At 44.9% G+C, this 27,500-nt stretch overlaps 1 protein-coding gene across 4 annotated transcripts in view; it reads left to right on the top strand.

Moving 5' to 3' along the window:
* rxfp2a (relaxin family peptide receptor 2a) overlaps nucleotides 1-27,500 on the top strand; it is a 53,507-nt gene that overhangs the window by 3,279 nt on the left and 22,728 nt on the right. The window contains exons 2-9 of one of the 4 annotated variants that reach the window (XM_056595061.1): nucleotides 9,154-9,300; nucleotides 12,390-12,473; nucleotides 14,789-14,894; nucleotides 20,558-20,629; nucleotides 22,024-22,095; nucleotides 22,232-22,300; nucleotides 23,340-23,411; nucleotides 26,499-26,570. In XM_056595061.1, the coding sequence (XP_056451036.1) occupies nucleotides 9,154-9,300; nucleotides 12,390-12,473; nucleotides 14,789-14,894; nucleotides 20,558-20,629; nucleotides 22,024-22,095; nucleotides 22,232-22,300; nucleotides 23,340-23,411; nucleotides 26,499-26,570 (694 nt within the window). Of the gene's footprint in view, nucleotides 1-9,150; nucleotides 9,301-12,389; nucleotides 12,474-14,788; nucleotides 14,895-20,557; nucleotides 20,630-22,023; nucleotides 22,096-22,231; nucleotides 22,301-23,339; nucleotides 23,412-26,498; nucleotides 26,571-27,500 lie in introns of all 4 variants that reach the window. The other 3 variants (XM_056595062.1, XM_056595060.1, XM_056595063.1) reach the window with 3 other exon arrangements.

Below are 27,500 nucleotides of genomic sequence, written 5' to 3'. Positions count from 1 at the left end.
CACACACACACACACACACACACACACACACACACACACTGAAACACACACACACCATTCATATCCCATCTGAGTAACTTAGAGAACATTTGGAGACATCTCCTGAAGTCGTGCTTCACGCAGCGTCTGTGTGTCTGCTGATGTTGTAACAGTTCAGCTCTCTTGCACAACCGCTGATTGAAGTTACAGTGTCAGTTCTGTCATTGGCTTGGATGGTTCTTAGGAAGATATTGTTTCAAGGAAACAGGGTCGTGGGGGTGTGTGTCTGTGTGTCTGTGTGTGTGTGCGTGCGTGGGGCGTGCGTGCGTGGATGTTGGCTGGTTTAAGCAGCCTCACCTGGCTCAGGGAGCGATCTCTTTCTGAGTGTGTGTGCTGACGGCTGGTTTAACCTGTGCACGCTGATTACTCAATGTGCAACAGGTGTGAAGCCTCACTCAGCCCCAGAGTCCGCTCCGACTCGTTCAGGGGAGGCTGAGTCAAAAAAGCTAGAAAAGATGTTGTAGCTCTTAAAACTTTTGCGGGGGCTCCCATGGCTGGAACAAAGGTATCTTCACTGTAAGTATTTTGCTGCGTGGTTTGCTCTATCTGCGCAATCAGTCAAATAGTCTGCATTTGTTTTCAACGCGAGTTTACCCCTGTTAAAATTAGGTGCTTAACCTCAATGTGAAGTTAATTGATAAAGATTCAGTACAAGAGACATTTAGTTTATCGTTCCACATCATTAAAGGACCAGTACAAAAGACGTTTGACTCCTAGCCAGCAGGATCATAGCCACTTTCTGACAGGCGCTATCATCAATCATCAAACAAGAAGTGTTCTCTCCACATAACCCATATCTATGGATCTGAACCTCCTCATGCCCCAAAGATGGACACCAAGGCTGTGGCTGCATTGCTAGCTCTGAAAATATTTGCAACCTCCACTTTAACTTTGAAGCATCTGCCTCGACACAAATCGATTTGAAACCACAAAACATCTGCCGTTAATATCAGTGTCCCGGAGAACGTAGTGGCATCCCTCCACCACACACCAACACCCCTTGCCCACTGCATACGTCCGTTGACGGATCCCGTTGACTTTGAATGGGGGCGGAACCGCGATGCATTGTGGATCCATCCGTTCCGTTGGATCCGTCGGCTCCGTCAAGAAGTTGAACATTTTTCAACTTTTCAGGCTGCGACGTATCCGTCATACAATCAGGTCGCGTATGCTCGGGCTTTGCTGACGGATGCCTCTGCAAAGACTACTCCCCCCTCCGTCAGCCACGGCGTCCGTCATCCGTTGACGGACGGTGCAGTGGGCAAGAGGTGTTAGTGGTAGTATCCTGTTGGTGAGCCATGAGTCAGTCGGGAGTTAGTTTGTATTTACAAGACGTCCCTCAGAGATTGTTATTGTGTGCCGTCTGTTCCTCGTTCCAAAGCAGTTTTTCGTTCCTCGTTCCAATGCAGTTTTTCGGCTGCGTTGTTCTTCCTTCTCAGAATAATTAATAGAAACGTATGCACTCACACGCGCACGTATGCACAATCGCACGCACAAGCACAGAACGCAGACACACACACACATCACACACACACACGCAGACAAGCTTGCTGGTGGTCAGAAATATTTTCTTATATCAAATCATGAACCAGAAATTGCATCTCTAAGATGTTCAGACTGTGTGTGTGTGTGTGTGTGTGTGTGTGTGTGTGTGTGTGTGTGTGTGTGTGTGTGTGGTTGTCTGTTTCTGTTTGCGTCTCTCTGACTGCATCTGTATACAATGATGTACAAATGTACAAATAGGCTGATGCAGTTTCCTTGTCATCATAATTCTCGTCTGAAGGCTTCAGGAAGAGCCCAACTATAGCCAGTCCCATCTCCTTCCTCATTCACCGTCAGATGCTGGCAGAAGTAAGACATGCACTCTTTGTACCATGTTAACAAAAGCTGACGGAGGAGATGATAAAAGCAGTTTTAAGGAAAAATTGCACAATGAAAAATGCCAGAATTGCCAAAAATCTGTCGCTGTTCAAAACCAATCTTTTAGAGAATAGTCATTGCATCGGGGTATAAAAGAAGTATAGATTTCGGCCCATTATTTCCCTTTTTCCCAAAACCGGACTCGGAGTCAACAAATTAGCTGCAAACCGTGCTATATAAGATAAGATAAGAACTTTATTTCATCCCATTCATGGGAAATTAACTTGTTACAACAGCCCATGGAATCTAAAGTATGCCATAATAAAATAAAAAGTATAAAGTATCCAACAATCATACATCCATAAGATAATAAAAAATAAAATAAATACAATAAATATAAATATAAATAAATCACACAGTGATTACAATGTCACGCCATAATGGCAGAAACTGCACACGCCCATGAGCTACACAATCAATGAGGCCAAGAGGTGCCTCACTACAGAATAAAAAATACGTTGTCACAAATGTACTGTGGAAAATGCACATTATTAAATTCAAGTATTGCATTATTAATTTAGTTTAAGTGAATTTTTGATAGCACCATGTTTCATAACCGATGTGTTCGGAAACGTTCCTTCTTGCATGCTGGGTGTAATAATCTTTTACTAAAGGAACTGTTTTGCACTGCCACTGTCTCATGGAGAGGATGAGAGGAATTGGACCTGATGGATTCCAATTTGTCCAACATCCTCCTCTCCCCAACCACCTCAACAGGCTCCAGTGTACAGCCCAGGAAAGAGCCAGCCCTTCCCACCAGCTTATTAAGGCCCCGTCCACACGAAGCCGAAACGGGTGAAACCGTTCCGGGTTCGATCTATCCGGTTTCGGAGTATCTCCGTAAAAACGGAGTCAAGCGAAACCGGGTAGATCTGTAGAAACGCTGTAGTACACATGCCAGGCCCATAAGGGGCGCTGCTTCTGCTACAGAAATCCAGAAGAAAATTAAATAAGAAGAAGAGGCGAGCATGCGCATAAAGGCTGCCCCCCCCCGAACCACTAACAACACAAACAAACAGTCAGTCAACAGTCTCAATAAATAATGGCTTAGCAACCCAACAAAGGACATGATCTGCTGAAGAACGATTAAAAGCCTGTAGTCCGCCATCATCTTTGTTGTTGTGAGTTCTGAGACTCCGCGGACTTAACAGTCATTGGCTAGAGGGTCGAGGGGTGGGGCGATGACGTCATGGTTTACGGTTTACGTCGGTTTCAGGCGTCCACACAAATCCAAAACGAAACCGGGTAGATTTGAAACCACCTCCAAGGGTGGTTTCAGAAGTTTACGGTTTCGGTCAGCGGATTCGCCGGCTTCGTCTGGACGGAAGGCCGAACCGTAAAAGACCTTTGCGGTTTCGCCATGAAATCGGCTTCCTGTGGACGGGGCCTAAGTCTCTTCCTGTCCCTCTTAGTGAACCCACAACCCCAACAGACTACTGCATAAAAAATGACAGATGTCGTAAAAAGTCCTTAACAGCGGCCTGCACACCCCAAGAGACCTCAATCTTCTCAGCCCTTCTTGTACAACGCATCTGTGTTATGTGACCAGTCCAGTTTATTGTTGAGGTGAACACCCAGGTATTTGTAGACTGATACCACCTCAATGTCGCCTCCCTGGATGTTCACCGGTGCAATTGGTGGTGCCTTACGGCTGAAGTCAATCACCATCTCCTTTGTCTTACTGGTGTTCATCTGAAGATGTTTTTTTCCACACCGTTCAACAAAGCTGGTGAGGACCCCCCTGTACTCTAGCTCATTCCCCTTTGTAACACAGCCAAGAATAGCTGCGTCATCTGAGAACTTCTGGAGATGACGACTGTCCGTAATGTATCTGAAGTCCGAAGTGTACAGGGTGAAGAGAAAGGGGGAGAGCACAGTTCCTTGTGGGGTCCCCATGCTGCAGAGTACCACATCCGACTCACAGCCACGCAGCCTCACGTTCTGTGGTCTGTTGGTGAGGTAGTCAATGATTCAGGCAGCAAGATGACAGTCGACCCCCGCTCCTTCCAACTGCACCCTCAGAAGTGCCGCCTGGATTGTATTGAAGGCGCTGAACAAATCAAAAAACATGACTCTAACAGAGCCCCCATTTTTCTCCAGATGAGAGAGCGAACGGTGGAGGAGGAGGATTATTGCATCATCCTCCACACCAACTCCTGGTCGGTACGCGTACTGGAGGGGGTCCAGCTCACTGCCCACTAGGGCTTTGACTCCGAACTTCATTTTTCGAACATAATTCGAATATCAAAAGATAAATCAAAATTCGAACGAATATTAGGCAGCCCTTAATATTCGAACCTGTTATGGGCAGGCCAAGAGGGAGAGACGTCGGAGAACCCGACGCAGTCTATTCATAATATTGTAATGACCACGGAAGAGGCAGTGAATGAAGTATTGATTAGAAACCTAATAAACCGTTGGAACACGCAAGACCGGTAACCATAGCAACGCGGTAAACAAACCTCGCGAAGCCGAATCCAGGTCTTACTGAAGGCATTTAATGGTCAAAATATCATTAATAAATATTCGAATATATTCGAATATTAATATTGATAAACAAACGAACTTCGAATATGAGGTTTGTTCAAAAGTCAAAGCCCTACTGCCCACCAGGCAGCGAAGGTGGTTCAGCACAATCCTCTCCAAGGCCTTCATCAGATGTGGTGTCAGAGCCACTGGCCTGAAGTGGTGGGGCTCCCTGGAGTGCGCTGTCTTGGGGACAGGGACAACACAGGAAACCTTCCACAGGATTGGGACTCTCCCCAGACCAGAGTTCATCAGCACCGTCCCTAAGCAGTCTGGGGCTGATCCCGTCAGGACCCGTAGCCTTCCTCACCTTCATCCTCCTAAACACATCTCTCACCTGATCTGTAGTTATGGGTAGGCCGGGGGGAGAGGTGAGACACCCGCAGGCTGGGGAGACACGCCCTGAGTGAGTGGAGGAGGGGTTATGTGAAGTGAAGAGCACTACTGGAGGTGGAGATGGACAAGTGGGGGGAGGGAAGTGGGGAGTAACCCCAGAGTGGTTACCCCCCACTAATGTATTAATAATACATTACATTATAATTAGTGCTGTCAGTTAAACGCGTTATTAACGGCGTTAACGCAGACCAATTTTAACGGCATTAATTTTTTTATTGCGCGATTAACGCAATTTATCCTTTTATTATTTATTTTAATTATTTATTTTTTGGCTCAAAACAAAGCAGCAGTAGCCTGACTGCTATGTTCAAGGCAGTATGATTGTGTGTTCATCGTTTAATTTCACTATAGGCTTTTTTTTCAGTATATGCCAATGTTGTTATCAATGAAAAAACATTTGCACAACGCAAGCCGATGCACTTCTTCATGTTGATAAGAGCATTAAAATGAGAAAAAATAATGGGACCAAGAAAATCAAGGGATAATTAGCATAGAAAAAAATTTATCGTGAGTCAACGATGACATTAATGCGATTAATCGCGATGAAATATTTTAATCGCTTGACAGCACTAATTATAATGTATGAAAAAAAATGCTGAAATCATGCTTTTTTTCCACTGAGCGTGTTTGCACTGCTGTCTCGTCTTAAACCTCCTGCTCTGTGTTTGGAAGAAGGTAAATAAAGTGAAGACACAGCTTGGTGAACATTATATAATCACGAGCTCTGCAGCTGCATGACATGGGGGAATTGGGAGCTGTTGAGTGGGGAGGCAGATGACTTTACCAGATGCTGGTCATTTTATAGTTTAATCCTAAATGAGAGCTGAAAGAAAAATTATTCCATGCATACAAAGCAACATCACAAGTGTTTGTTTGTTTGTTTCTACATTTTTTTCTTTCGCAGCAATGCTTTAGCAGCTTACTCTCTCACTCACTAGTGCTGTCTTTAGAGCTCCATAGCTACATAAATAGTTACTAATGTAAGAGTTGGGCATGGTGAGAAGCGCCAGATAAATGCTATTGGTTTTTCCTCGTTATTATTTATTACCCACATAACCCGATCACGGCCCATTAAAGGCTACGGAGAGCTCCCTGTGGCCGCTTGCCATGTTGGAATTCTGCCATCCTGTTTGTCATTTTAATTTCTCTCGTGTCACTAGTTGACTCATTTGATGAGTCCATAAATCCGAATAAATTAATAGTAATTAGGGAAAGGGTATTATAAACATAAAGCATAAAAGTAAGTTCTGCTGCCTCATTTTGGATTTTGGATTGAGAGGAATCAGGGAGAATTACAAAGGAAACAGTGTTAAACAGTTGCACCATAAAGATGTTGAAATAACCAGTACCAGACGACGGCCAGTTCGTCGGGAGCAGTCAGGGTGAGGTGTCTTGCTCGGGGACCACTCGACACTCCGCTAGGAGGAGCCGGGATCAAACTAGCAACCTTCCAACCTACCCCCCGAGCTAAGCCGACCTCAGCAGAGTTCTGGTTCTTAGGCCCAGTATCGTTGTAGTAGTTTGTCCCCTTTGAAACTCTCGGCCTCAGTTCTTCACAAAGCTCAAACAGAAACGCTGCTTATAGCTGCCTGATTGGTGGTTCTTTGTGTCCCTTGCCCCACCATATTAGGATACGGGTTAAAGGTCTTCATGGTCTGACAGCCCGCTAGACTGGGTACCCAGCCCATTCTGCCGGCGATTTGAGTTCGCCCCGCAGAAGGGTCTGGAGAAGAGCAATACATTTCTTTCTGCTTCCGATACGTTTTTGCAGGAGCCAATCACCAAGCTGGCTTTTCCCCTTGGCGCGCTATTGGCTGGTTTAACACAATGACGACAGGGAAGCGACGGCAAGCAGCCAATCGCGTACAGAGTCAGTTGAGCTACGCCTGTTTATCACGCCTCTTGTGCCGAAGAAAATGACAGCAACGTGGCCAACGTGACCAACGTGCAATCGATGATTGAGTTTGGTCCGGCAATAGCCAGGCTAAGAGCCCCCCTCAGCTGAGTTTAGTGTCAGTTAGTGAAATAGGAAGCTTTCTCTTCTGTCTTATTATTAGGTGTCCCCCTTCAGGGCCAACGTAGATAATTATGCCAATATTATCGTTGTGTTGCCTGGATATTCACCGGATCAGGGACACAAGCATTGTCCAAAAGTATCCAAGGATTATGCCCAAAACATCTAATCATTAGATGTGTGCACGGGGGCCAAACGTAGCCAACTTTTTATCTTCCAATATCACGGCTGGCCTTTTTTGGACCAAACACGTTTAGCTAGGGATATTATTAACTAACAAAATGTTCTTTTTTTGTGTAATCTCTTAGATAGCTCTCGTGTTTGATCCACAGCCAGATTGACTAATATCCGGCGTTTCCATCTCAAAGAAACTTTTGTCGCGTTCTTTCAGCCTCTGTGAGCCTCAGGCTGGTTCTCTTGCCTAAGGGCTCTCTGTTCAACCTCCACACCTTTTATTTGCATTTACTTTTAGGTCGTTTAGCAGACACTTTTTCCAAAGCTACTTACAATAAGAACATCTGTCAGAAGAAGAGAAGAGCTGTCAGTTAAACGCGTTATTAACGGCGTTAACGCAAACCAATTTTAACGGCGTTAAAACATTTAGTGCGCGATTAACGCAATTATTATTATTTTTTCTTTGGCTCAAAACAAAGAAGCAGTAGCCTGACTGCTATGTTCAAATGACATTTGTTCAAAGCAGTCGTTTAATTGCACCATAGGCTCTTTTCTTTATCGTCCTGTTTTGATCAGTATATGCCAATGTTGTTATCAATAAAAAATCATTTGCACAAGGCAAGCCGATGCACTTCACCATGTTGATAAGAGAATTAAAATGAGAAGAATTATGGGACAAAAAAATCAAGGGATATTTAGCATAGAAAAATAATTTGCGATTAATCGCGAGTTAACTATGACATTAATGCGATTAATCACGATTAAATATTTTAATCCCTTGACAGCTCTAAATAATAATAATAATACATTTAATTTAGAGGCGCCTTTCAAGACACCCAAGGTCACCTTACAGAGCATATAGTCATCATAAATCGTTTAAAAAAAACAAGACATTGTGGATACATAAGAATATATCGCTGTCGCTGCAGTTAGGATGTTTATAGAACCAAATGCAAAGCACCGACAATCACTAGGTTGACTCATTCCCCATATACAACAGATATAGCAAGGATAAGACTTTAACCAAACCACATGCCAAGATAGATGCCAGAGAACCACATAGCTGGGTTGGAGCCCGGAAATAAACATCTAAAATCTTTAATCTTGATCATCTTGAACGAGTTCATTAGTTAGTGGAAACATTGAACGATACAGTTTATCTACTGTGAAGGCTTTTGACGTTTGACGAAAGGCAGCTTACAACGTGACCGCATAACTTGTGAAATAGATAACTGTTAAATCAGACCCGGGGTGTAGGACACTAGCCAAGAATATAAATGTTGCATCTTCGTGTTTGAACTGAAACCGAGCTTGAAACATTTGTTTCCAACCCAAAAATCAGCCACTAGAAATTTCATAACATGACTTGTTTCCCGGAGAGGAAGGAAGGAAGGCGCAAGGACAAGGAATTTAAAAAGGGATATTAATAACGGTTCAAGTCCCGTGGCAGCACGGCGATAGAGGAACCAACTCCAAGGGCTCAAGCTGCCCTCACGGACAGAAACACAACAGTAGGAATCATAAATACAATCAAACCACTTGGATCTGATACGGTCTGGGTCACCTTTTCACAGATTGTATTCGATATTGTGAAAATGTCACTCCCACTCACACATTAGATTTATCCTTCCACGCACTAATAGAAACTCAAGAAAGATTGCTTTTAACCTTTACGCTCCTGATAGATGGCATAAACTTCAGGACTCACTAAAACTGGAGAGATTGGTCTCAATTGAGAGGTTCAAGGGGGGGGATTTAAATTTGATGAGGATTGCTTGTGTTTTTAATGATTTTTTTAGTTATCCCGTTATATTGTTTTATTTATTTATTTACTTTATGTATTGCAGTGTTGTTCTGGTTGTTTGACCCGCCGTTCATATCTGTTGTGTATTTGGATTTCTGTTTCTATTTTTATATGTTGTAATCAGGTCGTCATGGAAAAAGAGAGCCTACTCTCAATGGCCTTTTTCCCTAAATAAAGGTTTAATAATATTATTATGTTATGACATTGATCTAAGCCGCCTCCCCTCTCTCTCTCCGTCCGTCCGTCCGTCCGTCCGTCCGTCCGTCCGTCCTCTCAGCAGCAGCCATGGTGACCAGCAGGGCGGCGCTGGAGGGAGCGTGTCCCCTGGGCCAGTTCCCCTGTGGTAACATGAGCCTCTGCCTGCCCCAGAAGCTGCATTGCAACGGACACAGGGACTGTCCCAACGGGGCGGACGAACGCCACTGTGGTGAGGACCTGGTGTGCAGGCATTTGTGTGTGTGTGTGCAGGCATTTGTGTGTGTGTCTGTGTGTTGGTGTGTGTGCGTGCGCACATGTTTGCCTTACAAATACCAATAGAGGCACAGTGCACATTATTTTAATTTCATTAATCAGAAATACTAAATCTGTCTTTAATAATTCATTTTCCAGCCAAACACAATGCCATACATAATGATAAGTTATGGTTGCACTAAACAACAATTACCTTTTATCTGAAACCCAATCCTTAGTCTCTAAATATTACTAATAAACCTTATATTTATTATCAGAAACCAAATCTTCCCTACTCAAAGCTTCTGGTGATAAGAAACACATTTCAAAAAGAATTACGACCGCAACCAGAGAGAAGACATTTCATTATGGTAAAGGCCAAAATAATGACCTGAAATGTTAGCTTGAGGCTAGATTGTGCTGCGAGACTAGAACAGAACGCAGTGGTTCAAAATAAAATGTTATTACGGTTCAAAGGGACATGGAACTTCCAAATTAACGCATTTCGTTATTTTTGTTACAACTGTGCTATGTCAAACCGGACACAGTAGAAGTAATAGCCTTATTTTTGTGTCTTATGTGTAGCCAAGAAGTACCAGTCCATTAGCTTGTCACAGACAAACTGCGAAACCTGTAAACCCCCCAAAAAAGGCTGCCACATTTGTTCATTACTTTCATCCAGAATCAGAATCAGAATCAGAAAGGATTTTATTGCCAAGAAGGGTCTTACACCAACAAGGAATTTGTCTTGGTGAATAAGGTGCATACATTAGGACAATAAACAATGAACAAACAGTGACTATCAAATATACAATACAACACAATGTATAAACAAGCAGGGAAATAAGTGATAAGTTAAAAATAGGATAAAATAGAATAAAGACTAAAGTAAAAGCTACTTAAAAAATTATAAGAATGTACCAATTGTTGATGGGTATGAGTGCCAGAGTCAGTGCCAGTCAGTGGGGGTGGCGGTCCCGGGACCTGTTAAGGATCCCAACTGAAGAGGGGAAGAAACTGTTCAAGTGGCGGGAGGTTTAGGTCCTGATGGACCGCAGCCTCCTGCCAGAGGGGAGAGTTTCAAATAGTCTGTGTCCAGGATGGGAGGGGTCGGCCATAATCCTGCCTGCCGCCTCAGAGCCCTGGAGCTGTGCAGGTCCTGGAGGGATGGAAGGTTGCGTATGATACGCTGCAGTCTGCTCTTGTCCTTTTACATTTACATTTAGGGCATTTAGCAGACGCTTTTATCCAAAGCAACCTACAATAAGTACATTTGTCATAAGAAGTGCAACAATATATCGCTGTCGGTACTGAAAGGATGTTCATAGAACCAAGTGCAAGGAAAACAATCGCCAGGCTAACCAATTCCCCGTGTTACAGCAATGATAGCAGCTACTGCAGTTGCTACACAGTTAAGTACTATAATACAATACAATGCAACACAACACAATACAGAGTACACTGGTGGCCAGAAGGGGGAGGGTGGCTATGCAGAGTCGAGGTGGACTCTGAACAGGTGAGTCTTGAGTCTTTTTCGGAAGATAGTGAGCGACTCTGCGGTCCTGAGAGCGGCAGGGAACTCGTTCCATCACTGAGGTCCCAAAACCGAGAAAAGTTGTGACTTTGCTGAACGGCCTTTGCTAGCTCTTAGCGATGGCGGTACCAGACGTCCAGCTGAGGTAGTTGAGCGGAGGCATCGAGCTGGGGTGTGTGGCTTTAGCAATGCTTGGAGGTAGGCAGAGGCAGTTCCATCGACTGCCTTGTATGCCAGTACCATCGTCTTAAATTTGATGCGAGCTACTACAGGGAGCCAGTGGAGGTCCCGGAAGAGGGTGGTCGGTAGGTTGAACACGAGGCGCGCTGCCGCATTCTGGATGCGCTGCAAAGGTTTAATCGCAGAGGCAGGAAGTCCAGCCAGGAGTGAGTTGCAGTAGTCGAGGCGGGAGATGACCAGTGATTGGACTAGAAGCTGAGCTGCTTCCCTTGTGAGGAAGGGCCGGATTCTGCGGATGTTGTAAAGTGCAAATCTGCAGGATCGGGCCACCGCAGTGATGTTTGCGGTGCAGCGTAACTGATTGTCCAATACCACACCGAGGTTTCTGGCAGTTGGAGAAGGAAATACAGTGATGTTCTCAACGGTGACCAGTAAGTCCATGTGTGGGCAATCTTTCCCTGGGATTAGGAGGAGCTCGGTTTTGTTGAGGATAAGCCTCAGATGATGGGCAGTTGTCCAGGTGCTGACTTCCGCCCGGGCATTCCGATATGCGTGTTGCAATCAGTCCTTAGCCGCAGCAGCAGTGTACCAGACAGTGATGGATGAGGTGAGGATAGACTCAATGATGGCAGTGTAGAAGTGCAACAACATAGTCTTTGGCAGGTTGAATTTGTTCAGCTGGCGCAGGAAGAACATCCTCTGCTGGCCTTTTTTGGTGAGGAACCTGATGTTGAGCTCCCATTGTAGGTCCTGGGTGATGATGGGGCCCAGGAAGCGGCAGGACTCCACAGAGTCGACTGGGGAGCCACACAGGATGATGGGGGCGGATGGGGCTGGGTTCCTCCTGCAATCCACAATAATCTCCGCTGTTTTTAAAGCGTTAAGATCCAGGTTGTTCTGGCTGCACCAGGTCACCAGATGGTCAATCTCCCACCTGTAGGCGGACTCATCCCCACCAGAGATGAGCCCGATGAGCGTGGTATCGTCCGCGAACCTCAGGAGCTTGACGGACTGGTGACTGGAGGTGCAGCTGTTTGTGTACAGGGAGATGAGCAGAGGGGAAAGAACACAGCCTTCGGGGGATCCAGTGCGGATGGTCTGGGATTCTGATAAATGTTTCCCCAGCTTCACACGCTGCTTCCTCTCAGACAGGGAGTCTATGATCCACACGTGGAGAAATGAAGGAACAGAGCTCGGTGTTTCAGGGCTCGTCAGTGCCTTCAGATTACACTCGGCCGTGCTTCATCAAAAGACCACATGACCTTTAAAAGGCTCCAGCCGGTGAGAAGGTCGTGGCGTGACTCTGCATGGGGGTGTTCATTAACCTTATCCGTGTGGGTCTCCTTCAACAGGGGACAACATCGGCTGGGCCGACCTGTTTGCAGGGACCATGCAGGACGTCGACTCCGTGGACCTTTCATTCTTTGACGAATGTTGTAAGTTTCTTCACAGTGTGTGTCTTTATATTTTCTTTCTTAACAACATCTGTCTTTACAGCGTCTGTCTTTACAACGTGTGTCTTCACAGTGTCTGTCTTTACAGTGTCGGTCTTTACAGTTTGTGCCTGAACAGTGTCTGTCTTTACATCCAGCGTGTGTCTTTACAATGTCTGTCATTACAGTGTCCTTCTTTACAGTGTCTGTCTTTACAGCGTGTGTCTTTACAGCGTGTGTCTTTACAGTGTCTGTCATTACAGTGTCCTTCTTTACAGCGTCTGTCTTTACAGCGTGTGTCTTTACAGCGTGTGTCTTTGCAGCGTGTGTCTTTACAGTGTATGTCTTTACAGCATGTCTCTTTACTGCGTGTGTTTTTACAGTGTCTGTCTTTACAGCGTGTGTCTTTACATCGTGTGTCTTTACAGTGTCTGTCTTTACAGCATGTCTCTTTACAGCGTGTGTCTTTACAGTGTCTGCCTTTACAGCGTGTGTCTTTACAGCGTGTGTCTTTACAGCGTCTCTTTACAGCGTGTGTCTTTACAGTGTCTGTCTTTACAGCGTGTGTCTTTACAGCGTGTGTCTTTACAGCGTGTGTCTTTACAGTGTCTGTCTTTACAGCATGTCTCTTTACAGCGTGTGTCTTTACAGTGTGTGTCTTTACAGCGTGTGTCTTTACAGTGTCTGTCTTTATAGCGTGTGTCTTTACAGTGTCTGTCTTTATAGCGTGTGTCTTTACAGTGTCTGTCTTTACAGCGTGTGTCTTTACAGTGTCTCTCTTTACAGCGTGTGTCTTTACAGTGTCTGTCTTTACAGCGTGTGTCTTTACAGCGTGTGTCTTTACAGCGTGTGTCTTTACAGTGTCTGTCTTTACAGCGTGTGTCTTTACAGTGTCTGTCTTTACAGCGTGTGTCTTTACAGTGTGTGTCTTTACAGCGTGTGTCTTTACAGCGTGTGTCTTTACAGTGTCTGTCTTTACAGCGTGTTTCTTTACAGCGTGTGTCTGTACAGTGTGTTTCTTTCCTCTGTCTGTCTTTACTTTAAATGTGCAGATTGTGTGTGTGTGTTCATTTGTGTGAAAGTTACAAAGGCAGTGAGCAGATTGAAATCGTTAAGACAGTTCCAGTAATTATTTCGCTGCATGGCATCGAGCACTGCCTTTTTTGATGTGGGATTGGGCAAGGAACGTGTCCCGGTCATATTAGTAGTTGACACTAGAGGGCTGATCATGGTTCCACATCGACGCAACGCTAGGGCGTTTACGGACCAGTTATGTCCTTGCGTCCACCACAAGGGCCTGACTTGCGCCTCCCAGAACATTTTAACCTTGTGTTGAGGTGCAGCAGCACAGCCCTTGCTGACTCAGCAGCAAGGGCTGTGATTGGTCCGCTCACTAAAACCCGCCGCAGAACCAAAACAGGTTCACTGCGAAGCGTCTGTGCGGTCCTTAAATTGAATCAATCTGGAACCATAATCAGCCCTTAAGGATTTAGTAGATTTCACTTTTCAACAGGATTTCAACAAACAGGTTGATACATTTTACACCTCCCTTTGGTTGGATTCTCACTTTTATTATGTGTGTGTTGTTGTGTCTTTGTGTGTGTGTTTGCGTATGTCTGGATTTCTTTGTGTGTCCGTGTCTGTGTGCGTGTGTCTATACTTGTGTCTGTGTGTATGTGCGAGTGCCTGTATGTGTGTGTGTGTGTGTGTGTGTCTATACTTGTGTGTATTTGTATGTGCGTGTGTGTGTGCCTGTATGGGTCTGTGTCTCTGTCTGTCTGTCTGTCTGTCTGTCTGTCTGTCTGTCTGTCTGTCTTTGTGTGTGTGCCTGTATCTATGCGTCTGTGTTTGTTTGGTTCTGCATGTGTCTATGCATGTGTGTGTGTGTGTGTGTGTGTGCGTGTGTCTATGCATATGTGTGTGTGTGTGTGTGTGTGTGTGTGTGTGTGCGTGTGTCTATGCATGTGTGTGTGCGTGTGTGTGTGTGTGTGTGTGTGTGTCTGTATGTGTGTGTGTCTGTGTGTTTGTGTGTCTATGCCTTTGTGTTTGTGTGTGTCTGTGTGTGCGCGTGTCTATACCTGTGTGTGTGTCTATGCCTGTGTGTGTGTGTGTGTGTGTCTGTGTTTGTGTCTATGCATGTCTGTGTCTGTGTGTGTGTGTGTGTGTGTGTGTGTGTGTGTGTGTGTGTGTGTGTGTGTGTGTGTGTGTGTGTGTGTCTGTGTGTGTCTGTGTGTGTGTGTGTGTGTGTGTGTGTGTCTGTGTATGTGTCTGTGTGTGTGTGTGTCTGTCTGTGTGTGTGTGGGTCTGTGTGTGTGTAGTCCTGCAGGAGTTCCCAGATACCTGCGAGTGCCACCAGACCGAGGTGCAGTGTGCGGCGGTCAACCTCAGCGCCGTGCCTCAACTCTCCGCCAACGTCACCTGGCTGTGAGTGTCCCCGTACGCGTGCACCGTGCACGTGTATGTGAGTGCATGTGACCTATGAACCGCATTGACATCGGTGAACCAATGAATGAACGGATGACCTCATGCTTTGATGTGGATTCGTGTTTCGGCGGCTCACTCATTTAGATTGTCGCAGACTCGCAGCTCTTTGTTCGCTCCGTGTGTTTCATGCTTAATGATCGTTACCGCACAACATTGTTTATTTATGCGTCTTGGCTAATGACGCTTGTGGATCCTGAGGCAAGTTGAAAACTCAGTCTGCCTCATCACACACACACACACACACACACACACACACACACACACACACACACACACACACACACACACACACACACTGACTGACTGACTGACTGACTGACTGACTGACTGACTGACTGACTGACTGACTGACTGACTGACTGACTGACTGACTGACTGACTGACTGTATTGTTACGCCCCGTGCCCACTACATGCGTCCGTTGACTGATGTGGGAAGGCGTGGCTGACTGATGGGGGAGTAGTCTTTGCAGATGCATCTGTCAGCCAATCAAATCGCTTCGCCGGGTTCTTCCAGCTACTTCCTGCTTGTTGCGATGCAAGATGACACGCTTTCCCGCTTTCCAGTATCGTCAGAGCCCGAGTCGCGTCACAGTGCTTAAATTTGCAGACGCGATCTGATTGGATGACGGATCCGTCGCTGCCGAAAAAGTTGAACATATTTCAACTTCTTGACTGAGCCGAAGGCTCCAACGGAACGTACGGATCCACAATGCATTGCGCGTCCGTCCCCATTAAAGTCAATGGGGATCACGCAACGGACGCATGTAGTGGGCACGGGGCGTTATATCTTCGAGTTCCTTGGAACCGTCAGAGGAGGAAGGCTCCCCTATCCTCCTCCAAAGAAGGCAGCTGTCCCTGATTGGAGGTCCTCAACGTCCCAGAAGTGCTGGTGGTGGATGGCGTGTGTGCGTATGTGTGTGTGCGCGTGAGTGTCAAAGCCTGTCCAATACCTAACCATATCTGGATGATATCACCATACATCAAGTGATACACAACATCATGCACATGTTTTGTTCCGTTCATGTTGTTTGTAATGGTATCCCCATTAGTTTTGCCTGTGTTTAAATTTTCGCCAGGGTTTCTAAATCTAAAACTTGAACTCGTGTGAGGAATGCTTTCCGTCTCCAAGGATTCACTTATCTAATCAATATGTCTCAACCCCATCTCTCTGCTGTGCACTTTTAGTTGGTCCTAAAATCCCTTACAGGCCAGCGACACTGGGAGTCACCGTTGTATAGTTACCGTGGTATTGTAACCACGGTATTGTTATCACTTGGATTTATTAGTCACCATCACTCAGCAGTGAATGTAGCTGAGGTTTCGTTAATGTTTGACACGAGTTTGAAACGCTTCAGACGTCGGGAGAGTTTAAGCACTGAAGCACCCCGACCTTCAGTCATAAAATGTTTGAGAATCTGTGGGAAGGAGACTTCAGTCAAAGGACGCTGTCAGCACATAACGTTCGCGCCCAAGTATAACCCCTCCATGACTCTCACAACAGTGTGTGAGCAATAAAATGAGTAGTAAAACAATGTCCCATCTGGGGGACATTGTGTGTGTGTGTGTGTATGTGTGTTTGTGTGTGTGTGTGTGTGTGTGTGTGTGTGTGTGTGCGTGCGCACGTTGTTCACAAATAGAAGTTGTGAGATGCCGAAGATCAGTGACTGCAGGTTTGATAAGGTTTGATCAGGTTTGTTAGCCATTGTTTTACACTCTCATTAAATGTCTGGAGCAGTTAATTAAGTACGGACATTTTCGCAGAAGAACCTCATGGTTTCCAGTGTCCCACGAATCTTTAAGGTCAATAAAATCCCACTAGAAGAGCCTTCTCTGGAAAGAACAACCAATGGGTGAAGGTGAAGCCCATAGATACCACGCTGGCCGGACTGGAAACCCATACTTCCCAGCTATCTATGCAACTATGGAATACAGGCCGTTTTAGTTTTCCGCACCCTGGGCTGAATTCCAATGAATTACCATTTTATCTCTTTATTATGGCTTGTTAACTGTACCCTTGTGTGGAGAATCATTGAGGGGTGGAGCAGGGGTGAACGAGCAAAGCTGGGAAAGGAGACTGCTGAGTTGCTTGAGATTCGATGAGAACGATGATTAAAAAGCCAAATACCAATCTAAAGCAGATACATTTTTTGACCGAGCACATTCAAACTAGAATAGAATCAGGCCCGGTGGCATAAAACCCCCCAAAGAAGACACACCCACAATTATTATTTATTTATTTTTACACAGATTAGGCGTTAAATACCCAGAAAACCGTTTTTTCCTGTACTTCCAGCCTGGTTCGATGGATCAGCAGTTGTCCTGAACAGAGTTCTCCTGTAACTCCAGTCTGTTTCCGTTGATCAGCAGTTATCCTGGATGCTGGCACAGTGATGCTGTGGATTCCATCTCCTTCCATTTAAAAATACGCTATGACTTCAACCAGACTTTGATTAAAACCAGATAGACCGAATACTTGGTCCATCTGATAACAGCTATTAAAAAGGAGCTACATATTCTGGTCCAGCCTAGTTCAGCTGCTCTGAAAAACAGTGGTAACAAATCACCAGAGCCTGGGAGGTACTTCTAAATATAGGAAAGGTCGGAAAATGTCCAGCCTTTGATGCACCGCCCCTTGCAATCTAGACAACCCTTCAAGTTCCAAATGGGACCATTGTCAAATGTATTTTATTTGTTGCACTGTGTTTCTACAAAGGCAAGTCGGGGCCACAGCACAGATGCTAACACTTCATTTATGAATAAGCTCAACCTCTTTATGATATTAGGCTCAATTAATCTCCAATTTGCCAGCAGTCCTTGTGACCTCTCCAGCAGCACTCTCCTTTTTGCATGGTTTCTTCATCTCTAAGGTAATTCCCCAAATACTTGAAACTACCTTCAGATGAGGCTGATTAGCGACTCCTGGGTAGCCCAGTGGTCAAGCTTCCTGCTGCTATGGCATATTTATTGCAACCGCACGGCAGTCTGAATTTTGGAAAAAAATGTAATCGCTGCTCACCCCTCCCTCTCCATACTCTTTTGAAACCCTGCCCATTTAAAAAAAATTGGTTTGCTAAAAAAACCTAACATTACATTACTCAATTGCTGCTGCAGAGTCTGAACAATTAACCCAGATCCCCTTAACCTTAAAGTGAGCGTCGACGACAGAATGTGTATAAAAACGCATTTTAACCAAATGTATATTGTTCCTTCAATGTCACTTAGATTTTCCATGGGGGCCAATGACATTGTCCACTTATACCGATTAAAAATCATCTTGAATTAAATTCTGGTAACACCACTGCATCTAAAAGCGTGCGGTTCCCATCCTCTGTAGCATGGGCACAATAGCCTGTGTATAGCATGCCTAGCATGATACCTCCTAGCCTGCTCCGTCTTTGTGTAGGGTAGACTACAATCCTCAGTGTGATCTGTTTTAGAGATTGGTCACAACCGGCTTGTTTTTATTTCATTTCAGAAAGGACCCCTTTTTTTAAGATTGTTAAAGATTGAAAAGTAACTAGAAAACTTAACTTGTAAGTAGGTCTGATAGAAGACTTGAGAACTAATTAGCTGATTCCCGCGTTAAGACAAGTTCACAAATAGAAGTTGTGAGATGCCAAAGATCAATGACTGCAGGTTTGATCAGGTTTGATCAGGTTTAGTAGCCATTGTTTTACCTTCTCATTAAATGTCCAGAGCAGTTAATAAAGTACGGACATTTGCTCTGAAGAACCTCATGGTTTCAAGAGTCCAACGGCTTCTTAAGGTCAAGAACATCCCACTGCAAGACCCTTCTCTGGAGAACACGTGGTGTTTTCAACGAGACAGCAGCAGGATGTTTCAGTCGAGTGCTTTGGCCCCGAATCCAAACTGTTAAGGATGATTAGTGGCTCTCTTATACGCCAGTGGACCAGTTGTCCTGCCTCACTCTATTAAAGGTTCTCTGGGATCGCAGATAGAATACAAATGGATCGATAGTCGTCTGCTCGGTCTGCTCTAGCCAGCCTTAAACCATTAGTGTCACGATCGCTTTTTTCAACTCAGTGGGAATTGACCAGTTTTGATACGTTTACCATATGTGTGCTGAATCTACTTGGAACCGGCATCTTAAATAAGAGCAGTATCCAATCTAAAGTTGATATATTGCAAAATGTTCATCCAAAATCTCTGAGCTGATTTTGAGGTCAAGTGTTTTCATATTTTTGGAGCATCTTTAGGAACTGAAAAACTGAACATGACATTGCCCCTTGCTGCTGCAGAGTCAGAACAAGTCACCTAATCCTTAAATTCAATTAACCTAAATTCCTAACTTAGCAACTGACTCATTTAGGTATTCATTTCATTCATTTAATGACATTTCACTGAAGGCTGATGCCTTGACGTTGACCCTGCACCTCTTTCTGACTGTGATGAAAGTAAGTAACTTGAACGTAGAGAAAATAAAAAAAAACTACTTTTCCAATGAACTCTTCGTGATTCACTATTTTATGTAGAATCTCTTTGTCTGGGACGAACCCAATTAGGCTGGTTCATATCACTAGACCCGCGTCCCCCCGCTGTTCCTGTTTGTTGAGGGCTTGATTAATTGGATTTGCTACGTGGGTAATTGGGTCCAACACAATGGTTCAGATCGTTTGGCATTCAAGCGCACCCAGCTCGTCCCTCTCCCTTGCCCCCCACCAGCCGCGTCCAGACAGGCTGTTTCCCATCGCTAGCCAGCACAGATGAGTGAGTTCAAACCCTTTAGCCGGTCACTATGTTCGCAAATTGGCTCTGAAGGAAAACATTTGGTTGCGGTTCTGCAATAACTTATAATAAGCTAGGTTAAGAGGGTGCCAAACAAGATTAGTTAAGTTAGTTTGAAACACGGACAGAGCCACTTAACTTCACAGTGAGAGCATACACGTTGACATCTCACAGTGTCACTTCATTGTAGCACCATCTAGAGTCACAATATACTGCAGTGAGAAAGTGAGCGTGAGACTGAAGAGAAGAGAGGCTCTCTGCATGTCCTTACCTTGTTTTAAATGAAGGCATATTAATATTCCATGTTTCTATTTCAATTGAATTCATTACAGTTCTTGAAATTGGCTTGTCCCTTTTCATCTATTCTAAGTTCTCTCCAAGGTCCCGACAAAATGCCTCACCCGTGTGTGTGTGTGTGTGTGTGTGTGTGTGTGTGTGTGTGTGTGTGTGTGTGTGTGTGTGTGTGTGTGTGTGTGTGTGTGTGTGTGTGTGTGTGTGTGTGTGTGTGTGTGTGTGTGTGTGTGTGCGTGCGTGCGTGCGTGCGTGCGTGCGTGCCACCATCATGCCCATGTTTGCAGTGTTGTTCTCCTGAGTGAGCGGTTTATGGTGAAGCTGGGGGAGTTCAGTTTATATCTCCTGCATCCCCTCCGTCGGTCATTAGATAATGTGCCCTCCCTGTACACCATTAATGGGTTTTCTGGACTAAGTGTTCCACAAGATCCGCTCTGAACTGAATGCTTATTTTTATGGGGTAACATAATTAATATCGAATGATCTTTAAATTCTCTCTCTCTCTCTCTCTCTTTCTCTCTCTCTCTCTCTCTCTCTCTCTCTCTCTCTCTCTCTCTCGTTCCAGGTCCTTGAGGAGCAATAAGATACGACTGTTGTCCGACTATGTTTTCTCCGAATATTCCTCCCTGGAGAGATTGTAAGTTATTCCTCCAGAAATGACAGTCCAATGCATTAACAGCCTCAGAAATGTCTTCCTTAAGTATCTTATAAAACATTAACATTAGAAAAAGAGGCTCATTCAGGAGTCTTGACAGCACAAAGTTTGATCTGAAGACCAAAAAAAGCCATAAATAATAATAGTTGCGTATTCATTCCTCATAAAAAAAAAAAAAAAACTGTAGAAATGAGTTAGCGCTTTATCAAGCCTCCCAGACAAACGGAGGACAACCATCTGCCAACGAGGGGATGGAGTGAACCATTGGCCTCAGGGACTCAGAGATGAGCGGGGTTAGGCGATGGAGAAGACCGCTGCATGCCATCTCCACAACCCAGACCCCAGCTGAGCTTTGAACAACACGTTGATTTATCGGCGTGCGAGCCGACAGATAATACCGACTTTGATTTGCATCTTTGGAACAAAGTGCCGCGATTTATTCAACCGCGAGAACATTGAGCACCGCTCCAGCGCGGAGGACAGCTAAGCGAGGGGAGGAACACTTTGTAGTACGCACAACGTGTGCGTTGCATAATGCATGAATTCATATTCTTAACCCAAGCACCTTGATCTCTAAGACTTAGAAGAGATCAAGGGGAAAAACCGAAATCAAGTGGATTTCCATGAATCGCCGTTGGCTTCATGGAATGCGAGCTATAAATCTCCTTTGTTATTGTCGTAGTGCGGTGGGATAGTATTCATCTCTAAGTGAGGAGGCTTGTTGGAGCAAAGCCAGCAGATCATACTACCGGTTTTAGAGATGACTGGTAAGGGAGGGATTCTCAAACGTTCCCCACCCTTCCACCACGGACAGGGCCCTTATATATAAAAATCTATGACTCAATTTCAGCAAATTAGATGTTTTTACCTAATGTATAAAAAGTTTTAAACATCTATGTTTACCTTTATATATGAGGTAAAAACATCTAATTTGCCGAAATTGAGTCATAGGTTATACAATTAAGAATAAGCATGACTAATTTATGTATTTTTTTAATTCAATAATGTAATAGCTTTTTTATTTTAAAACCTTAATTGTTGGTGCCCCCCAAGGTGCTTGGTGCCCTACACAGGGGCCTGACTGCGGATGAGAGGGGAGTGAAGTTCGAAAACATCTGCGCGAAAAAAACAGATGAATAAACGTTGAAGTACATCCTATCAACTATGATTCAATAGCTCACAAGATGAGCTATTGAAAGAAGGAGTGAGCGGCGCGGAGACACACGTGACATGTGATTTAGCGATTTGTTCCTTTTTCGGCTCATGCTGTAATATGGAGCCGGTCAGTGTCCCGCATGTATTGCCTTTACTAAATCACAATCCGCACCTGGTTTCGTTCAGTTTGTCCTCATCTTCGGTTCTGTCTCTGATCTCAGGTACCTCCAAAACAACAGCCTGCACACCATATCCAAGCACGCCTTCAGTGGCCTGCACACGCTCAAGAGACTGTGAGTGACATGCTTACCGATAATAAACTGTGAACTCCGAGGTATCCCAAGCACGTGGATCTTCTTTTGATTGCTCGTTCAAGGGAACCTAACCAAATCTCCCCTGCAGTTGAATGCTTTTTGCTGATGTCCGCAGCGCTGCTGTTTGTCTTGGCTTTAGACTCGCTCGCTTGCTTGGATTTGAAATGCGCAGAGGGGGCAGAAGGTAAATGTCGAGGTCCGCACTGCATACAATGTGAAAGCTGGCTGTTTGTTTTGTCTTTCTGCTTGGTTCCCTCCGGGTGTCAGGAGTTGGTTGTTGTCTTAATTTGCAAACCTGGTTCAATTCATTGAGTCTGCACGGTAGGCCTTCGGCCCAGCCTACCGCACACAGCATACCGCACACAGCCTACCGCACACAGCCTACCGCACACAGCCTACCGCATACAGCCTACCGCACTCATATATATGCATATTAATTTTATATTTATTTTCTTTTTTCTTTCCAATGTATTAACTCCTGTTGTACCCTCGGCACCATTGAAAATGAGGATCTTAATCCTCAATGTGTCTTCCGAGGCCTAAATAAATAATAAATAAATATACACTCATATACACGGCTTGTGTATTATAGGGTGGCTGGATGGTCTCCGAAGCTGGAGAATATTTGTTTACGGAAAGAAAGCAATATATTATTGATTCAGTAACAATGTAGACTGAAGAAACATACGATGAAGTTTTTCCATTTTTATCTTTGTCTCGCTCTCCCTCTTTCCATCTCTCTCTTGCTGTCCCTCTCTCTATCTCTCCCATGCTCTCCCTCTTCCTTGCTCCCTCTCTCTCTCCCTCTCTCTCTCTCCCTTCATCTCTCTCTTTCTCTATCTCTCTCTCTACATCTCACCCTTGCTCTCTCTCTCTCTCTCTCTCTCTGTCTCTGTCTCTGTCTCTGTCTCTGTCTCTGTCTCTGTCTTTCTCTGTCTCCATCTCACTCTCTCTCTCTCCATCTCTCTCTCTCTCCATCTCTCTCCTCCTCTCTCTCTCTCTCTCGCTCTCTCTCCTCCTCTCTCTCTCTCTCTCTCTCTCCCTCTCTCTCTCTCCCTTCATCTCTCTCTTTCTCTCTCTCTCTCTCTCTCTACATCTCACCCTTGCTCTCTCTCTCTCTCTGTCTCTGTCTTTTTCTGTCTCCATCTCTCTCTCTCACTCTCTCTCCTCCTTTCTCTCTCTCGCTCTCTCTCTCTCTCTCTCTCTCTCTCTCTCTCTCCCAGGTATCTAAGTGAAAACGTGATATCCTCTCTGAGCCCAGGAGTATTCAGAGATCTCCATCAGTTACACTGGTTGTAAGTAGCAGTGAGCCACACACACACACGCACACACATTAGGATGAGTTCTCCTAACTTGAATTGAACTATCAGCATGAGGGAGTGAACTGTGTGCGTAGGTGCGTAGGTGTGTCCGTGTGTGGTTTGGCAGTCGTATTAGAAAAACACTTTAAATCAAGGAAAGTCTGCTTATTTTGGTCGGACTTTACCGTGACCACCAAAAGTGACTGCTTTCATTATGACCTCTCAATGGTGAAGCTTGGATAGGTCCCTTGGTATTTACCTAAAGAGTAAGTGAGCCAACGGTTTCAGATGGATTTCGAACACTATGTGATTTAGAAAAAATGTGTTGTGGGCTGAGAGTTTTATGCAACGAGAGAGGTGTGTGTCCACATGGCTACGACCCACGCCAAATTCAAGATGCTTTTCATTTTTTAAACTGTTATGAGCATTTTAATAAGTGATGTTGTATATGAAATGCGCCACACACCATAGCGTTATACTATCGGTGTCCGGGAAGCCTGATCCTCGCTCGGAAGCAGGTATTAAATACATTTCTGCTCAGACGGAGCTTCCCCATTCACACACACCGCAGCGTGTGAAAAGCCCAAAAAAACATCTAAAAAAAGCCCAACTTTCTTTCGGACGCCGCAGTCTATCGCTGCCAGAGCTCCACGCGTCCACACAGACTCCGCCGCCGGTGGAACGGAGTGGAACGGTTGATATTGTGTTTTGGGGAGAATGGCAAAAACCTCGGATTTTACCCCTTTTTCGTCTAAATTTGGGACATATTTAAGTAACTGATCGTATATGACAAATGACCTTGTTGAAAACAAAATAAAGTGGTTTTGGGTTCCCTGGCTCTCTTGGTTCTCGCAGAACCAAATCACATCTCTCTCTTATCATTCTGTTTTGTTTGTTAGAAAAATGTTTTTGTATGAGAGTGTTTTGGTCTCACAAACTCACTGGCCTAATAATGAATCATTCTCACCGTCCTCTATGCATCAAACACAACAGGAAAGAGTTTGTTTGTGCTGTATCTTTTTCATGAAGCTTTTGAAATAGGATTTTAATTTGAATCTTCCCAAACTGGAACAACACCCGCTTTCATCATTTTGAGAGATTCTGCAAGCAAAATGTATCGTCATCTATCATACATAAGATCTGCTGGTGCTTTAGCTATAGAGCTTTGAGATAGTACTAGGTGCACTGGTTACCTGGTGAGGGAGTGTGTGTGGCTGATGGCTGGTTTAAGCAGCCTGAGTCGGATTGGATTTGTGGTGCATTGAGTGATCGATGTGTACAGGTTAACCCCGCCGTCAGCAGACACATTCAGGGAGTTCTCCTAGAGGGCAACATGGAGCACCAGCTCGTGTATCACATAGCAACGAACCTTCACAATGAATCGGTCTTCCAACACCACCACCACCCTGCCACCTTGGCTGGAGGAGGCCAATAGAAGTCAACTAGGTGGAGGGTGGCCACACCTGGACCTTGCCACACCTGGTTAATGGTACACAACCAGTATCGACTCTTGAGTTGTAGTTCCATTTTATCACAACACAAAGGGCGCTGAATAGGACTCGGAAAGCTTTGAATCAGTTTGTGTTCTTCAATTTTACTGCCCAAAGATAGAAACCCAAGAAAACCAGTCCAAAGAGATGTTTAGCTATTTTATTCCAAGCTTGTTTTGGGTTTATGTAGAGAAATATTGTGTTGATATAAGGATTATCATAGATCAACCTTGTTTATTTCTGTGGGCCATTTATCCTATCACCTACAAAGCTCTCCACAACCTAGCCCCCAGTTACCTCTGCGACCTCCTCCAAGAATACACTCCCTCCCGCTCCCTCCGCTCAACCTCTGCTGGACTACTATGTATCCCCACATCACGACTCACTTCAATGGGTGCCCGGTCATTCAGCTGTTCAGCACCCAGGCTCTGGAACTCCCTCCCCCCACACATAAAACAGTCAGACACCATTACAACCTTCAAGTCACAACTCAAAACTCACCTGTTCAAACTCGCACACAACGTCTAACTGATCACTGTTTTGATTGTTTTTTTGTTTTGTTTTGTCTTGTTTTTGTTTTATTTATTTCTTATTGCTTATGTTTATTTATTTATTTATTTATTTATTTATTTATTTTTTCCACAATGTCTTTTTTTTTTTTTTTTTTAAATATGTATGATGACTATATGCTCTGTAAGGTGACCTTGGGTGTTTTGAAAGGCGCCTCTAAATTAAATGTATTATTATTATTATTATTATCCTCATGACATAAAAAAAGTGTGCCTTACAGCTAGTTGGAGAGAGAAGGATTTAGCCAGAACTGCCTCGTTGTTATTATGTTATCATAAATTGTGCGTCTGAGCACAGATTTCTGATCCACTGTTGTGATCTCCCCTCCCCCACACACACACACACACACACACACACACACACACACACACACACACACACACACACACACACACACACACACACACACACACACACACACACACACACACACACACACACACACACACAAGCCCATAGTAAAACACAGACACACACACGTGGTGTATCATGAGTTGTGTGTCCGAGCACAGACTTCTGATCCACCATTGCGATCCTGTCTTGGTGTGCACTAACTAATACAAGCATCCTATATCTTTGTTCTTTTTTTTTCATTTTCGACTTTCTGCTGTGATTTTCCTTTCTTTTTTCACTACCTAATCCAAACAAACAGTAAAGTGGTGTTTCTGGATGAAATACTGTGACATATTTGGAATATTTACACTGTTCTTTTTAAGGATGTTTAGTGATACACAGCTTATTTGTGTCTATGGTTAGAGAAGATTGTATTGTAATTGTCAGTGCCATTTTGTCTGCACACTAAACACTAAACCCACACATTGGATGTGTAACTCACCTAATGCTCTATCATCCAACCCTGTTCTCCCTATGCACCAACACTTAATGCTCTATCATCCAACCCTGTTCTCACTATGCACCAACACTTAATGCTCTATCATCTAACCCTGTCCTCACTTAATGCTCCATCATCTAACCCTGTCCTCACTTAATGCTCCATCATCTAACCCTGTTCTCTCACCAGGTTGCTGGATCATAACCCACTGAGGAGCGTTTCACAGGACACCTTCACTGGACTGCAGTCGCTGATGTACCTGTGAGTAGATCTGTCTGTCTGTCTGTCTGTCTGTCTGTCTGTCTGTCTGTCTGTCTGTCTGTCTGTCTGTCTGTCTGTCTGTCTGTCTGTCTGTCTGTCTGTCTGTCTGTCTGTCTGTCTGTCCTTGCTCCCTCACCTTCCATCCTCCCTTCTGTCGGTCTCTGCTTCCTATCCTTCTATTCTTCCTTCCTTCCTTCCTTGCGCCTTCTGTCTGTCAGTCTGTGCTTCCTATCCTTACTTCCTTCTGTCCCCCGTCTGTCCACCCTTTGCTTCTTTCCTTCCTTCCTTCCTTCCTCCCTCCCTCCCTCCCTCCCTCCCTCCCTCCCTCCCTCCCTCCCTCCCTTCCTTCCTTCCTCCCTCCCTCCCTCCCTCCCTCCCTCCCTCCCTCCCTCCCTTCCTTCCTTCCTTCCGTCCTTCCTTCCTTCCTTCCCCCATCACTTGTCCTTTGGAAATGCATTTCTTAAGCCCCCAGCAGCCTCCGGAGTGGGGCTGCTCTGACTTGGTATGCAGGTCAGGCTCTGGTCACAGATTGGTGCCCTCCCCTTATGAACACCAGCGAGCAGGCTGTGGTTGGAGGCAGTCGCGCGTCACATCTCACGATCGATCCAAATAGAGAAAAAAAGAACATTGATTTATAAAGTAGAAAGCCGTCCCATCCTGTGGGGCTGGAGGGTCTTATCTTAATGAGTAAGTTCCACGGACTGAGCGACGGACTTGGGGGGATCGGGCCTTCTCAGTTGCTGCCCCCACCCTTTGGAATTCACTCCCCTCCCACATCAATTTCTCTCCAACCCTCTCTTCTTCCAAATCTGCCCTCAAAACATACCTTTTCACTCTAGCCTTCCCCACCTAACTCCCACCTTATTCTTCATGTTTAACCGCTGTTTTTCTTTTATTCCTAATCTGTTTGACATAGTTTTGATAGGGCAA

This window comes from Gadus chalcogrammus, chromosome 7 (assembly GCF_026213295.1).
Source record: "Gadus chalcogrammus isolate NIFS_2021 chromosome 7, NIFS_Gcha_1.0, whole genome shotgun sequence".
Lineage (NCBI taxonomy): Eukaryota > Metazoa > Chordata > Actinopteri > Gadiformes > Gadidae > Gadus > Gadus chalcogrammus.
The sequence above is the reverse complement of the archived record's forward strand: the minus strand, read 5'-3'. Positions and strand labels throughout refer to the sequence as shown.